Consider the following 16,492-nt stretch of genomic DNA (forward strand, 5'->3'; position numbering starts at 1 on the left):
GAAAGAGCAATCCATAAAATAAAGAATGCAATAATTATTTAAAAATTTTTTATTTTAAAAGGTCAAACTAGTAGGAGATTTTTGTTTTATTCTGTTTTGGGTTTTAAACTTGCTTTCCGCCGCCGCGGGCCCCTGCCCCCGGGCCCCGCCGGGGCGGGGGTGTGGTGCCCCCCGGGGCCGCCCCCGTGCCGCCCGCCCCTGCCCCCCGCCACTGCCGCTGCCGCCCCTTTCCGCCCCGCTGCCGCCGCCGCTGCCCCTGCCGCTGCCGCCGGTGCCGATGCAGCTGCGCCGCCGCTGCCCCTGGGGCGGGGCCGGTGCCGCCCCGCGCCGCCGCCGCTGCCGCCGGGTTTCCGTGCGGGGTGGTGTGGTGCCGCTGCCGCTGCCGGTCCGCCGGTGCCCTGCCCCCTTCCACGCCACGGTATCGCCGCCGCTGCCGCCCCCGCGCCGTGCCGTGGTTGTCTTTTGTGTTTTTTGGCGGCTTTTTTTGGGGCTTATCGCCAACCTTGGGCCCGAGGTTGGATCAAGAAGTAATCCTTTACTTTTTTAAATTTTTTTTCTCCAGTTACTTCAAAAAGAAAAAAAAACGAAAAAAAACTTTTTGCAGTATAATTAAAATTTTAAAGTCGTGGTTTTCACCAAAGGGGACATAATCTTGTCTTCTTGATGATATTTTGACAACCTTAAATTTCCTGTTATGGTCTCTTGACTGTGCAATATTCACAAACCCATCAAAAAAGCTTTCCCTTTCAAACAATTCATTAAAAATCTCCCGCCCCCGGGGTTGCAAACCAAGCCCCGCCTACCCCGGTGTGTCATTTGGTTGTATTTGGGGAACCTGGGTTTTATTATAAATGCACACTTTGGAACTTTTTCATTTATTTATCTTGGGGAAGGGGGGATGTGGTTCTTTGTGCGTTTAGTGCAGTGTTAGTCCCTCGCAGGGAGCAGGTATACAAAACTGTTTTACACCGCAAAAACTATGATTGAGTACCCGTTCTAATTTATTCAGAGTGAGAGCTGCATTATTAGCTTTAATTGTAACTGTTTTTGGTTGTTTTAGCTGGACCTTTGAAGTGTGGATTGGGTTTTACGCCGTGCAAGGGGGGGGTCCGGTGTGTCCTGACAACCCCTTTTGTGTGGTGACCGGACTGCAAGGGGGGTTCCATAAGGGTTTCAAATGCAGCACAGGGAGGCCACTGGGGTGGAAAATCATACTTGGCATTACTTTCTAAAAATTCTTTGACCTATGCCAGATAAATGGTGTGTGCCACACACAGGTCTGTGAATGACTAAAATGAAAACGGATTAAGGTGATTATTGGAGGTGGGATAATGTCTTGTATGATATTGATAAATGCAACAAAATGGAATCAAAATCTGATGTATTCTCTAGGTTCTTTCACATTTTAAGAACCTAGATGATTACTTATGGGTAACACCCTCCCTCTTCCATCAAGGGTGAATTAAATCTTCTGGATGATCTCATCAAAGGAATTGAATGACTTCTGTTCGTTCATGAAGCTGAACTTGCAGAGGGAATACTAGAGTTGTCAAGTACCTAGTTCTGTTAAAAGTTGAATCCTATCCAATTTTAAAGGGGGAAAAACACGGAGTTGCTCATTTTTATCAGGTACGCCTTTATTAAAACTAATATAAAAGCCCTGCAATAAATCCCACCTTTTTTAAATGTTTGGTTTTTGTGATACATTGGGGGTAGGCTCTCTGTAGTCTGCAATACAGTTCAACAGCACTGCAGCCTGCAAAGTGAGCATATAGTTGACTTAACGCCTAAAATGGCACATTGGAACCTGCATGATGGTTGGATTTCTTGCAAGATTGTGTCAGACTGCATTAGTTTTAGCTATTTGTACCTAAAATAAACCGGCACATGACTTTACATTAAGTCAGTTTCAATATCCTATCTGGCATCCAATCAAACATGCAGTAATTTAAATGCAAGCAGAAACCATAACTTAACTGTAAAATGTCAAATGCCTGCATCCAAACAGATCAGTTCCAGTGTGCTCATGGGAAAAAGTGTCTCCCCAAGGACCAGATGTGTGATGGTATAACCCAGTGTCAGGACCGTTCTGATGAAATGCATTGTGCGGAGCAAACTGACGACTGTGTTCACCACTGTGACAGCAAGAGTCGCTGCTTACCCACAACCCTGATCTGTGATGGCGAGCAGGACTGTTTAGACGGCACAGATGAAGCCAGCTGTGGTAGGTTGAAATGATCCTGGCAATCTCGTGTCCACATTTTTACATGTGTATAGTATGCAGTCTTGCATTATTGATGTGTACCCACTTTTATTTGGCACCTGCAGAGGACCAAGAGGAAGACAGATATGAAAAGGAAGGAGCTAGTACAACCTCAGTGCCCGCTTCCTCAGTTGGCTCACCTACCCTCAAGTGTTCTTTGGGCTCTAAACCCTGCAAGGACAACACAGAGTGCATCCTATACAACCATGTGTGTGATGGAGAAGCAGACTGCAGGGATGGCTCAGATGAGAGGGACTGTTTATCAGCATGTGAAACAGGTAATCTGGTGTGTGTGTGATATATCCTGCTGCTGGGTTAAGAATATTACTTTATACTGCCCTCTTGTGGGTAGTTTATTTTATGTTGAATACAGCAGACAAATTTCTTCCAAATGCATTAAATGTACTGCTTGTGCAGAGACGTTTTGCTATTTGGCTTCACACCAGGTATCGACATTTACTGAGGATCGCTGGTAAATGTAACCATATTGAACTCGATGGGGTCAAGACACATGGGTCCGAAGTCACATTGTATTGTTACTGCAAAGAAATATTGTAAACGCAAAGCATTAATCGAAAAGCATTATGCATGTTGACAGAGTAAATGTAATTTCCAAATATCTGAGGTTTGATAACTGGATCATTTATGGAGAACCTTAAAATCTACGAAAGCTGGGAAAACGTTTAAACTATTTTAAAGCCCAGTTATAAACCAGCAGCCTTACTGTACCGTGTGTCCTGCAGACCAGTTCCAGTGTGCGCATGGAATGAAGTGCATAGTGCAGAGCCAGGTGTGCGACGGTGTGCCTCAGTGTCAGGACCGCTCGGATGAGCTGGGATGTGACCAGCTGGTGGAGGGCTGCGCGCACCAGTGTGATGACAAGAGCCGCTGCATTCCCAACAGCTTCCTCTGTGACGGGGACAGGGACTGTTTGGACGGCAGTGACGAAACAGACTGTGGTACGTTGTCTGAGCAAGGGGATTAATCTAGTCCCAATAATCGGCTCTGCTTGTATAGGACACCTTTTTGTGACAAAATCTTTGCCCCCCCCTCCGCCCGCAGTTGACGAGGGCTGCAGTGCCACAGAGTTCAAGTGTGCTAATGGCCAGTGTGTGTCGGCCACCATGCTTTGTGACGGCCACCCAGACTGCTCGGACCGCTCCGATGAGGAGGGCTGCAGTGACGCACCGGTCTGTACCACCAAACACCGCTGCCCCCACAGCAAGGAGTGTCTGGTGCAGGACTGGTTCTGTGATGGGGATCAAGACTGCAAAGATGGCACTGATGAGAAGGTGTGTGTTGGGCCAAAGTAGACATTAAAGTGGACAGATTTGTGTTAACCCTATTTATAGGATAAGATTTACTTTAATGTATGGGGAAAAATTGGGGGGTGAAACTGTACATCAACACTGAAAAGGGATTTTGACATGGCTGTGCATCTTAAATACATTTATTTTAATTTGTTTTCAATACCCCTCTGCCACAAAAGCCCAGTCACAAATACAGCCCGAGGATGTATGAACACCTTGGGACAGATGCATAGTTTCAGGACAAACTGTAAGACAAAATTAGAACTTGGATACAATCCCCTGCCCACATATCTCAATACTGAAACAATACCATGTCATTTGGAAAAGTAATGCTGGATGACAGAACATGGAACCTAAACATAGAGTAACCTATCCCCTATACTTTGATGGCTAACTTCATTTTTGCAACCATATAGTCTATTACTTTTCTTAAAACTTAATTTTATTCTATTCCACCAAAGGTTAGAACAGCAGTTGCACTTAGTCTCAAATATACATGGCCTCCCTGTTGCGTCAATTTTCAAGTCAAAAGTTGAGATTGTGAAGCAGCCATTAGATGGCAATGAAATTATAAATTTGCCCCTCCTTTAGGATTGTCCTGTGGCTCCATTGAACTGTGGAGAGTTCCAGTGGGCGTGTAAATCCAAGACCAAGTGTGTCCCCATATCCTGGAGGTGTGACCACATGAAGGACTGTGATGATGGCAGTGACGAGACTGATTGTGAGTACATTATGTATCCCAGATAAAAGTGGCCTTGTTTACTCATTGAAAAGAACTTAAACAATGCTTGATTTTTAGTAAAGTCATCATAGCCTAGTAACTGCACATCTCTGGTCTAAGTCCAGCCGGGGGCTATTATCTCATGTAATCCCTTTTATTTATTTTTTCCAATTTGTTTTTGGTCTTTGTGTAAGAGTCTAATATCTAGTCAAATGTCGAAAGTAATCTTAGTAATAAGTGTAGTGTGGAAACGATGATTGAGGATCAAATTAAACCCATAAGAGCTTAAGGGGGAGCTATTGTGTACCACTTTCAGGTTATTCGTATTGTTTGATGCTTTCCTATCATTCTCATACTGCCATGCACCTGCGTTCACCCTGTGTAAAACACTGCTGGAGTGCCTGGCTCTTAACCTTCTGAACCCTGAGGCCATTTTTACAGTTCATTGTCCGTCTGGATTTATTTTATAATTTATAAAACATCAACCCTGTTTACAGTCAAGATATGAACATCATTTTTTTTTTTTTTTTTTTTTTTTTTTTTTTCTCAGGACAAACTGGGTTTAGAATATTTGGGTTGCAGTTAGGTCACTTGAATGTCAAAATGGTTGTAGGATCTTAAAGATAAATAAAACCGAACATGAATCTTCCAGATATGTATTGATATCACAGCAGTAAAACCTAAGCAATTTTCTTCTGTAAAACACTTCTCATATGTCTTGGGAGTCACACTGTGAAGAAATAATCATCAAAACTTATACAGATGAAAAAATTTCAAAGAAAGTCCAGACACTTTTGACCTCATGACATTTACTTATGCCAATAGTCAACAAAATGACATGTATTACATTACACCCACAGCAATGTTACACAAGCATTTGTCTAAAACGGCTCTATATGCAAAATAAACATAGGCTAACTCATATAAAGCGCATACTATTTACATTTCTTCAAAAAAGGCCCAAATATGACGAATGTCCAACCTGTGGGGCCACTTTCCTCTATAAATGGAAGATGTCTATCTTGTGCCGCTATGGCATCTTTGATCGCATACTAGACTAGTGTGACTGGGAAGTTTGACCTCTTTAGACTCCAAACTCCTTTGGGTGACGTTGTCTCCCATATATGGGCATGCGGCTTCATGTTCTTCCGTAAACACACAGAGCAGACACGGATTTGGGAGCTAGCGGCAGAAATGAGCCAAAACGCGATGAATTATGGACAAAGTGGAAAAATCTTGAATGGAACTCATTGGCTTTAATGCTCAATGACCACGAAAAGGCACATGTTCCAGGATGGGTTGAAAATCACCTGGAGATGCTAGACAGAACCGGAAGAGACCTCCGTAACGCTAACTCGTTAGCTTTTAGCTGCAACTTTTGGTGAGTGTCTGTTATGGTGTTAAATGATTCAACCATGAATCGGAGGTGCTGTTTTTGCTCATGGGCGTGTCTCTCGGGTTCAGCCTCCCTCTCAAAAAAGCCCAGTCTGCTCTGATTGGCCAGCATGTTTCCTGGAATGTCGGCTGCAGTTTTGTTTCACTAGTAGCAGCTGGAACCAGAGTGTGTGTGTAGCAGACTTTATACCATGAAAATCATAAAGGCTCATAAACCAAATGTTACAAAACTGGACACGTTCCAGCAGTAATGTGACCTGGAATTGCCCAGCTTTGCCTGCCAGATTCCAATTATCTGGCATCAGCATTTAGCTACTTAATGTTAGCATACTGCTAACTATTGTCATGGAAGCAGCACTTTTAAATAAAGGCTTGTGAACCAAATACTACCGAAATGAAATGTTTCAGAAGTAATGTCTCCCGGAATGGGAGAGAATCTATAATTGGCTGCCAAGAGGACATATTTCACTGCTGATAGCATGTAGCTACATGAGACAATGTTAACCCTTGTGTTGTCTTCCAGTGGACCATGCACTTGTCAATGTTTTTGTCCTCTTTCCAAGCACTTTTCTTTTTTTCAGTGTTTCTTGCTGTTTTTAAAATTCTCACTAACACATGTAAAAACCGCTAACACCAACTCATTACTAGTTTTACACTTTTGGGATTTCATGGTCAAACTTCATTTATTGAAATTATACCCAATCCTTGAGTTAAAAGCTGGAATTCTGAATTACTTAGATTAAAAAGGACAACCACAGAAAGGTCAACATTCAGTCAGGATACGGTTTTGAAACATTTCAATTTTTCCACTGCTAAAAAATTTAACAATTCAATGAAAGAATCCAACCTGTTGTACTTGTGAAGTGCATTGTGTGGAATCAGTCCATATTTGTAATGTAGATATTTAGAAAACGGGTCAAATTTGACCCGAAGACAACACAAGGGTTGGTAATAAGAACACCAGTCCTGCCGGCCTGGAGCAGATAGTCATGGAAGGCCGGCTGGGAGTTGCATAACACTCAGCCGAGAGTAGGAGAAACTGTTGTAACCGAAGCGTTAAGCAGTGGGGATTTTACCTCATTTGAATTTGTTGGCAATGTTTAACATTCAAATCAAACCCATCATAGAGATGACCAAAAAGCATATGTCCACTTTAAACATTGTTTCACTGCCTTTGAATAAAGGCATTTTACTTTATGTAGCTGAATGCCTCTAAAATTCTGTATTTTAAAACAAAGTGTGTGTGTGTTTACTAGGTAGGACGGTGACGTGCCTTCCTCACCAGTTCCAGTGTGGCAGCCAGGAGTGCCTGGATCCATCCCTGGTGTGTAACGGCGTTACCAACTGTGCTGATGGCTCTGATGAGGGGGGCAGCTGCCAGATGAGCTGTGCAGAGGAAGATGACAACCGCTGCTCCCAGAGCTGCTACAGCACGCCACAGGGAACGGTGAGCACCCTGTATATCGTGTATGTGGCGCAGTCTGTGGCTCAAAAGTAAAAAATAAAATAAAGACTGACTGTGGTGGAAGATGTATGCTGATCCTTTACCTAAGTAAAAGTTCTAATACTGCACAGTAAAAATAAGGTTACTAAAGTCCTGCATTTAATACTTTTACTTGTCTGTCATCAGGAACATGTACTTAAAATGTCAAATACTGTAGGCAGAAAAACGTGTTAAGATTTTAGAAACTGGAAATCCTCAAGTTCTGCTTATTGGCAAATTTCAGCTGTACTTGTAGGCCTTTATATTGTTAGGTAGTCTAATTTATAATACATTGTATTGTGAAAGATGAATGTAGGGGAGTAAAATGTGGTAAGGAAAGTACATGTAGCCTACCTTGAATATGTACTAAAGTTGTACTAGAGTAAATGTACTTAATAACATTCCACCACTAGAAGAAATTCAGTAGAAACTGAAATGTGAATGTAAAGTTTCTGAAAGACTTGTGGAAAAAAGAAGCCTTTTTTCCATTAACTGTGTATCAGGACTCTGCTTCCCCTCTTGTGTGTAACGTGAATGTTGCACCTCCTGATAAAACTTGGTTCCTGCTGTGTAGCGTTGCGGCTGTGAGGCCGGCTTCAGGCTCACGGCCGACGGCCTGACCTGTGACGATATCGACGAGTGTGAAGGCCGGAGCCCACGTGTGTGCAGTCAGCAGTGCAGCAACACTCGAGGCTCATACCAATGTGACTGTCACCCAGGCTACATAAAGGAGGCAGATGGACACCGCTGCAAGATCACCGGTAAAGCCCTTTGGTATATCATTTAGTGTTTTGGAGGGATGCGTTATGAAAACTTAAGAATAATTTGACACTTTGGGAAATTTACTTCTCAATTCCTGGTCTTGCTGAGATGGCTGAGAAAACTGATGCCACTCATGACATGATCGATATTTTTACAAATAAGGGCGTTTTCAAAAAATGTTGGAACATTCCTTTTGTATGAACATTTGTCCTGCATGGTAAAACTTACCAAAAAAAGACTGCAATAATATATTAGAGTAACATTTTGCACTGGTTCAATAAATGAATCTACTCAGTAAGACATCCTTTCATTTCAACACCATGATTAGGGCACACTGAATGTGGTCCAAAATGACTTGACGATGATCCTTTGATTACCCCCCCCCCTCAGGGGAACCCTTCCTGTTGGCGTCGGTCCAAACGGACCTCTTCTCGTTTGGCCTGCGCAGTCGCAGCCTTGATGTGTTGTCCTCCTCTGCTAAGAAGGCCATCCTATCCCTGGACTACGACTGGAGGAAGCAGAGGGTCTATTGGGTCAGTCTGGACGCTGAAAGCATCGGGTGGTCCTCACTGGACCAGAAGACCACAGGAACTCTGGTTAAAGGTTTGTAGGTTAACATCTAAATTTATTAATATTGGTGCAGAGGAATGTTATTTGGGTGGGTGCGGCTCAGTGGTAGTGATCCCTGGCTTTGCAATCTCATGTCAGTGTCGTTGGGCAAGACGCTGAACCCAGAGTTACCGCCCCAGCAGAGTGTAAATTAGTGTTTATCTGAGCAGATGGCACCTTGTACGGCAGCCTCGGCCACAGTGTGTGTGACTGAATGGTTCCTTTACTATGTGGAAGTGCTTTTAGTCCTTGAGATGGGAAGATTTTTTTTATTTTAAATCCATGGTCAATAAACCTAATTTATGACACACAAACATTTGAAATAACTGACAAGGGTTTCAAAAGCATTAAAAATGTTAACCTTAACATTTACTGACTCGGATACATCTTCCCTCACTCCCACAATGTAATAGCAATAATTAGCAGTAAATTCTAAGGAGTAGGGAAAGAAACAGGACAGCAGATAAGAACATATGGAAATTACAAACGTGGGCAAATGTTTCCACAGGTGTCCGGGCTGATTCCATTGCCGTGGACTGGCTCGGGAGGAACCTGTACTGGATCGACGGAGTGAACAGTCAGATTGTTGCAGTCAGACTGTCCACAGCCACGGTGAAGTCATCGGACCACAGCATCATCCTGGATGAGGACCTTGAACAGCCTCGCTCTTTGGCACTGCTGCCACAGAAAGGGTCAGCATGAGGTTTTCACTCTCCAAACTATACTGTTTGTGAAACTTTTTTCCCCATTTCTTTTAACAAAGACTAGTTGAGTCTTCTTTTTCTACCAGGTTGATGTTCTGGACAGAGATTGGTACGGCAGTGAAGATAGAGCGTGCCGGCATGGACGGGTCGGAGAGGAAGGCAGTGGTAAACTCCAGTCTTGGCTGGCCGGGTGGAGTGGCTGTCGACCCAATCTCTGACCGAGTCTACTGGACAGATGAAAGGCTGCGGGCCATTGGCTCTGCAACACTGGATGGAGATGACATCCGGGTAAAACTGTTTTATTTTTTTAACCACAATGGAAAAGTCCTGGACTTGAATGTTGATCCTTTATTGTGTTTGTCTTTTCATGTGTAAGGCATTCTTATTACAATTAACATAAATAAATCAAATTTTTAAAAGGACATTGTAGGGCTGGGCAATATATCGCTATGAGGCTGAATATCATACATTTCAGATAGTGTGATATGAAAAGTGTTGCCTTTTCCTGGTGTTTCAGGCTTAGTTGTGATGTGTATTTTCTATATTCTGTTCTATTAACATTTACCCACTTGAGTCAAAACCACAATACTGATTATTTGTTGCCCATTGTGTAAATACTTTGTGAAAGCACTAATTTTCAACCCTACAATATAAGCCATTTGGTCAAATATCGTGAAAGCCTGCCCTCTTAACTAAGAGTACCCCAAGTAGCACTGAATAAGTTTCTTTTTGCAACATGGCCTGAGCATAGATGATGGCTAATGTGGAAAGGGTAAAACTGTAAAGTCACCGCCGTAAGTAATGTCCAATTTTAAACATTTTCAGATTCTACAGATTAAAGAGACCACCAACCCATTCTCCCTGGCATTGTTCAATGACATGATCTACTGGTCTGATGCCAAAAAGAGAGTGGTGCTGGCGGCACATAAAATCTCTGGCAAAAACTGCCAAGTTCTCCTGAAAAGACCTAGACAACCTTTTGGTGTGAAGGTAAGTCAATGTTGAATGAAGGATGTAGGGACGGGTGGATATGGGGCTGGTACAGTATAATGGAGGAACTGTTACATTTTAGAACACTTGTGTGCTTGAATTGCTCACAGCACCTTGCCATATTGCCCACGCACAGCCATAACATTGCATGTTTAAAGCTTTACACTTACAATAATTACTTGTTTTGGGAAATTATATAAAACCCTGGGGTCATGATGGAAATATTGCCAAACTGTTTTGAATAAAATTAAAAATTTGTGCTGAAAGGAATATTTAAATTATCTGCATTAAATGTAAGGTGCAAAAAAAGCATTATTAAAATAATTTTTGATTGGTTGCAGGTCATCCACCCATTGCTTCAGATGGGCATTGATAGCCCCTGTGAGAAGATGGACTGTTCACACATGTGTGTGTTGGCCCCGGGACCCAAGGCTGTGTGCAAGTGTCCCTCTAGTCTTTTACTGGCTGAGGATGGCATGACCTGCTCCAGCCTTGTCAATTCAGCGTTCCTGCTGATGTTGTCTCCCTCCACTGTCACCCAGGTTTGGTTATAATGCATAGTTTGACACCATGCCCTAAAGCAAGTTAGACCAAGCCAAACTAATTTGAGCCACATACCCCCAATTTGATCCCAAGTGGGTCAGACCAGGTAACCACTCCAGAAAGATCAGATACTTTTTCTGCCGCAGAGTTAAAAAAAAAAAAAAAAAAAAAAAAAAATTGTTGGCTTGATATTGCCAAACGCAAGTTGCGTCTGCTAAAATGGCGTTCTAAGGCCATTCTTGGAAAAACCTATTTACAGACCTGGGAAAGATTTAAGATTAAAGTTTTGGTCCAGTACTATGCAAGGCTGCTGCAATATGTTAATGGGAAATTGCACACCTTCAATTTCCGTCCCAAAAGTGCTTTTTGGCCAGATTAATCTACAGAGGGAATGTTCCAAAACTCGTCACTATTATCAAGGAAACTGGCTACACTGGACATGAGCAGAATGCTCGGCACAGATCTGCTTTACACGTGTAAAAATATGACTTGTGTATAAATCTTTTACGCAAGGTGCGTGCAGCACTTTCTCTCACAAATGGGTCAGAGACTTAACTTAAACTACCGACATAAAGGGAACGACTTAATAGCTGTCAATGAGCCGTCCTGTAGTTAATCATATTCCTATCATGGCCTGGTCCGCCAAGCTCTCGAGACAATCCTCTCTTCGAACACGAAGGTTAACACGGGTGAAAGGGTAAGATCCTCGAATCTGGGTAGCTCACCTGGTAGAGCATGTGCCCATTTAGCTGCAGCGGCTATAGGTTAAATTCCAACCTGCAGCCCTTTGCTGCTGTGTTTGATTTCTGAGCCGTTTCTGTTTTTTTTAAAAAAAAGGTATAGATCTAATGGTATACTTTCCTAATGTTAGACACTAATTAGAATAATCTGAGCCTTTTTAGTGGACAACATTGCTGTAACCATATAAGCAGGGAAAAAGCAGAGTTGCATAATACTGGACTAATTTGGTTAGTCAGACACTAATGCATGGGGAAATGATTAAAGTAAAAAAAAACACTCCCCCTTAACCGAATGTAGGCTTACTTGTGTTGAGACCACTTTCATCTTTTTTCGCTCAGATCTACTTGCAGTCTCAACACACCGCAGGAGAGCTGAAGGGCTGGCCTGAACATGTGGCCTTGCAGGTGCCGAGCATCAATGAAGCAGCCATCATGGACTACTGCCTACGTGACCACACCCTGTTCTTAACGGACGACGGCACAACCTCACTTAGCTCCTTCAAGTTAAAGGACTCTGACTTGTCCTCTAAAGGCCAGCTTCTGAAACTCCTGGGCAACACCATCACTGCCATGGCTCTGGACTGGGTAACAATTAACATCTACTGGAGCAGCAACAAACAGCCCCGCCTGCAGGTCACCTCCAGCACCAGCGCACACACTGCCGTTCTCATAAAGGAAGGTATTGGCAGAGTGCGATCCATCGCCCTCCACCCTCCCAATGGACGAGTTTGTTTTGCCAACATGGGCCAGCAGGGTACAAGTACCGTGGCTACAGTAGAGTGTGCCAACATGGACGGTGCTGGGCAGAGTGTGGTGTGGAAGGACGCTGTCCAGCCCACATCTCTGGTCTTCTCCAGTAATGGGGATACAATTTACTGGGCTGACACAGGTATGTGGTATTACACATTTTCAGTATAGATGGGTAAGTTTTCTTAGATGTGTTTTCACATTGAAAATGTGGAATAAAGCATAATTGGCTTTTATAAAAGAAATAACCAAGCTTGGATTCTTGCCCAGGTTTAGGGACCATTGGCTCTGTCAAGCTTGATGGCTCTGGATACAGAGAGTTGAAGATGGGCGATGGCCTGGCTGCTGTGGCTCTGAGTGATGGAGCATTGTTCTGGATTACTGTCACTGGTAATGGCTCATGTTATGTACAAAATAACATCTAATGCTAATGTGTACCATTACCAGGAGTTGGTGCTATTCAGCAACATAACAATAGTGTTTGCTGCATAGTTATCAATACATCAGGAGTGCAAAATGTTCACAAATGGGCAACTTGTAGCTAGTGGAGCTTCTAGACAACTTCAAATGGAGGGGCCAGTCTGGGGCTGCATGCATTTTTTTAAATTTTTTAGGGGTACCAAATTTATTAAGCTAAGGTTTGCATACCACAACCCTCCATAGGTTTGGTTCTGTAAAAGAAAACAAACAACTCATTCAAGGTTAACCCACCTTTTATTACTGCACACCAATAATAACTTGCACTTCTGGGGTTAAAAATTTATGAATATCTGTCTTAGTTTAGGGGAGCAGAGGGGGTTTAAGGCATATTACAGGGCACTGGCCATCCCAGCTAGAACTGCCACTGTAGCTTGGCCTCTTTATTTAAATAAAAATTGGATGGGTAAAGTCTTGAAATGTTTACATGAATTTCTAATGTAGCTACATTACTTTGTGTTGGCCCTTTTCTTCAGACAAGACCAGGCTCTGGTACAGAGATGAGCAACATCAAAACAAGCTGTGGTTTGAAGTCGACTCAGAAGTGATCAGCTTTAAAGCTTTCAGCAAGTCCAGTCAGATTGGTATGTAAGAACTACACACAACTGTTTGGATGGCAGTTTAGAGGGCTCCTCCAAATGTGGCGTAATGAAGTGGTAAATGTGATCTCTCACCAAACATCACATACTCAGTTGACTGACAAATTTACCAACTTTTTTTAACAGGGTCAAACAAGTGCACAGAAAACAACGGCGACTGCCAGCACTTATGCCTCGCCACCCCAAGAGGTCGGACATGCAAGTGTGCCCATGACCACATCCTTGTGAATTCCACCCACTGTCGCCCGGAGCAGCGCTGCCCCAGTGGCAGCAGGCCCTGCCTGGATCAAGTCCAATGCCAGCCTGTTGAGAAGTTTTGTAACGGTCATGTTGACTGCCATGACCACTCAGATGAGAACTGTGAGTCTTATACCTATTTAGTTTTAAGAACTGGAAAATGGATGTAATGTCCTTGATCTAAAATGGCCCAATTTCCTTTTTGGCTGAAATTGTCATTTTTCTTTAGGTGTCCATCTGAAGCAGTTGTCAAAAGCCATTGTCCCAGTACCCATCCAGCCCCGCAGCTCTTTTCCTCATCCATCCACTCTAACTCCTCTCTCTGAAGACACTGGCTTGAATACCACCCTGAACATAGACAGTGATCTCAGTAACCTTGACCCCCAGCAGTGCAGCAAAACCCGCTGCAGTGGCAACGGGCGCTGTGTGGAGACCGATGGAAACCGTGGATGTGTGTGTTCACTGGCCTACAGGGGGGAGTCCTGTCAAGACCATCTCCTGTCAATCATCAAGGGTCCTGTCGTCTACGCTGCTGCGGGGCTCTGTGCAGGAGTGGTGGTCATTGCTGTGATAGCATTGGTGGTGGTGAGGAGGAAGAGTGCCAACACAAGGTTTGTCTTACTAATTAAGAAACATTCTTGTACCAACCAAAGTATAGATTAAATCTTCAGCTTGAAAACTGACATTTCTCTGCAAGACATCAACATTATGGCCATGCTAGTTGCTCTGAGACTGTTGTTGGGCAGTAGTGGAGTTTCAAACTAAATAAGCAGCAGACAGTGACCATGCTAGCATCTTAAGCAGATGTAAATCCGTTACAAGCTAACATTTGCCAGTTGTGAAGCATTCTGGTTTCCATTTGTGAAGAGTCATGTTTAGTGTGCTTTAGTTGAATGCAGGTTGGTCTAGATCACGCAAGTACACATTCAGGATAGAGCCTGACATCCCTTTGATTAGACTCTGTTGCTGTTCTGAAAATGCCTTCCCTCTAAGAAACGACAACCTTCGAGCTAGAAAGCTACACGCTGTTAATTTGTGTCATGCAACAAGGCAGGCCTGCTTGGTTCTCTCGGTGGATATTAAACGCCCTGAGCACGTTCCTAGCTGGGACTGATTGGCGAGATTGCTGTGAATGATGTAACCTTGGCAATACTCTGGTAATGTATACATGGGTAAACCTTAAATGAAATATCATTCTACTGTATTGTTTACATGGTTAATTTCAGATTTTGTGGCATTTCTTTTGCTGGGTGTTAATGTTCTTATATTTTGAGTTTTGCAGAGCCATCATTGCTGGGTCTGGTGCTAAGCACTGCCCAAGACGACAAACATCTAGGAGGTTTTTTTTGTTTTTTTTTCATCCCCCTCCTATCCCAGAATGTATCTGGTGTAGCCAGACTACATGTAGGGCAAAAGAAGTGCAACACATTTGCTGAAATGCTCAGAACTCATTGGCTATCATCTGATTTTAATTTAGTTGGATTTTCACTTTATCTTCATCCATATGCTGATCTGTTTACATAAATGAACTGGAATTTTGTCTGGACCACCTAAAAGTATCGACCTTAAACTGAAAACGGTGACCAGCGCACAGGAAGTCTTGGCCCGGATTAAGAGTTATCTGCTGGCTACACCAGAACCCAAGAAACCCTAGCTGTTACCCCAGGGGCCAAGTTATCAGACCAATAGCCAATGGGTCCCTCCATTTAGGGACCGCCAAAACTTCTACTACTTAGTCTGTTGGGACCATACCATGTCTGATCAAATTTAATGGCACTATCATAAAAACATTCTACCACCATGATGGTGCCAAAGGAAAAGTCAGGATACAAGTAGTGTGCTTGGTCTTGGAGGACCATGAACACCTTTCAACCTTCATCGCGATCTCTCCACTTTACATGTAGTTGTATCGGCTTGCGTTGCTATTGCAGACCTACACTGAACCAAAGATGCACATGGCATCAAATGTTTTTTTTTTCTTTACCCTACATAATAGAGACAACTGGTCTGTGTAAATGGGGTTAATTTTTTGCCAAATCTCCACATATTGACACAGGTGATGAGCACTTTTTTTTTTTTTTTTTTCCTTCTGTCCTGCAGGAGAGCTGGACCAGTAGCGGGAAAGGAAACTTGTATGACTGACCTTGAGAACAAAGCTGAAACTGGTCTGGAGAAAAAAGCGGAGCAAAGTGTAGAAAATGGAACTTCAGCTGATTGGGAAAGCGGAGCTGAGACGGGTCTGGAAAATGGAGCGGAGACCTGCAGTCAAACTGTCCCAGCAGACACAGACAAACCAGAGGTTGACCTCCTAAAAACGCTAGAAACGAGCAGCTTCCCAATTTGTTGTTGTGCTTGTGGGATGGCGGTCTGACTTTCTTTTTCTTGCTTTGCAGGAAGCGGCATCTTCTGTGGACTGAGGTTGACTCGTATGCACGCAACGTTTTAAATAAACAGTTTGCATTTTCAACGGTTTCCTGTGAAGTTATTTCAGCACGTTTGTTTACTGCCGGTTAGACCACCAGTGTTTCACTTCTGCCATAGACTGATGGTTGCCGGAGTTATGGCACTGACTTGAACGTAGTTTGCTGGAAAACATTTTCACTGGATATCGTGTTGAATGTAACAAGTTAGTGACCACCCAGTGGCCTCTCCTTTTTATTCTAATGTTCTGCTAACTGATTGCTAAGCACTGTGGTGCTGGTGTACAACCTCGCTGAGCTGCTAATGTAGCTGGAATCTTTAATTACTACAGCTAAAGTGCTGTGGCTGGAATGTATTAAGTACATTTTTATCAAGCACCAAATTAGAGTATTGATTTATTTTTACTTGTACTCTAGTTCAGAAGGAAATGCTACACTTGTGCCACATTTGACAGCTTATTACTTTGTTTAGTGTGGCCTGTAAGGCCTATA

The 16,492-nt window shown here is 43.2% G+C and overlaps 1 protein-coding gene across 1 annotated transcript; it reads left to right on the forward strand.

Annotated features, from left to right (window-relative positions):
- Positions 1-1,983: 1,983 nt before the first annotated feature.
- On the forward strand, positions 1,984-16,012 carry lrp13 (low-density lipoprotein receptor related-protein 13). The gene is made up of 19 exons (XM_032515937.1): positions 1,984-2,224; positions 2,329-2,541; positions 3,007-3,222; positions 3,326-3,555; positions 4,165-4,294; positions 6,946-7,136; positions 7,747-7,933; positions 8,325-8,537; positions 9,052-9,235; positions 9,334-9,535; positions 10,073-10,237; positions 10,579-10,779; positions 11,860-12,409; positions 12,538-12,657; positions 13,221-13,328; positions 13,470-13,703; positions 13,810-14,191; positions 15,681-15,879; positions 15,974-16,012. The coding sequence occupies exons 1-19, from the start codon at positions 1,984-1,986 to the stop codon at positions 15,995-15,997; spliced, it is 3,990 nt and encodes a 1,329-aa protein (XP_032371828.1). The 3' UTR covers positions 15,998-16,012.
- The last annotated feature ends 480 nt before the right edge of the window (positions 16,013-16,492 follow it).

Source organism: Etheostoma spectabile, chromosome 5 (genome assembly GCF_008692095.1).
Source record: "Etheostoma spectabile isolate EspeVRDwgs_2016 chromosome 5, UIUC_Espe_1.0, whole genome shotgun sequence".
NCBI classification, from domain to species: Eukaryota; Metazoa; Chordata; class Actinopteri; order Perciformes; family Percidae; genus Etheostoma; species Etheostoma spectabile.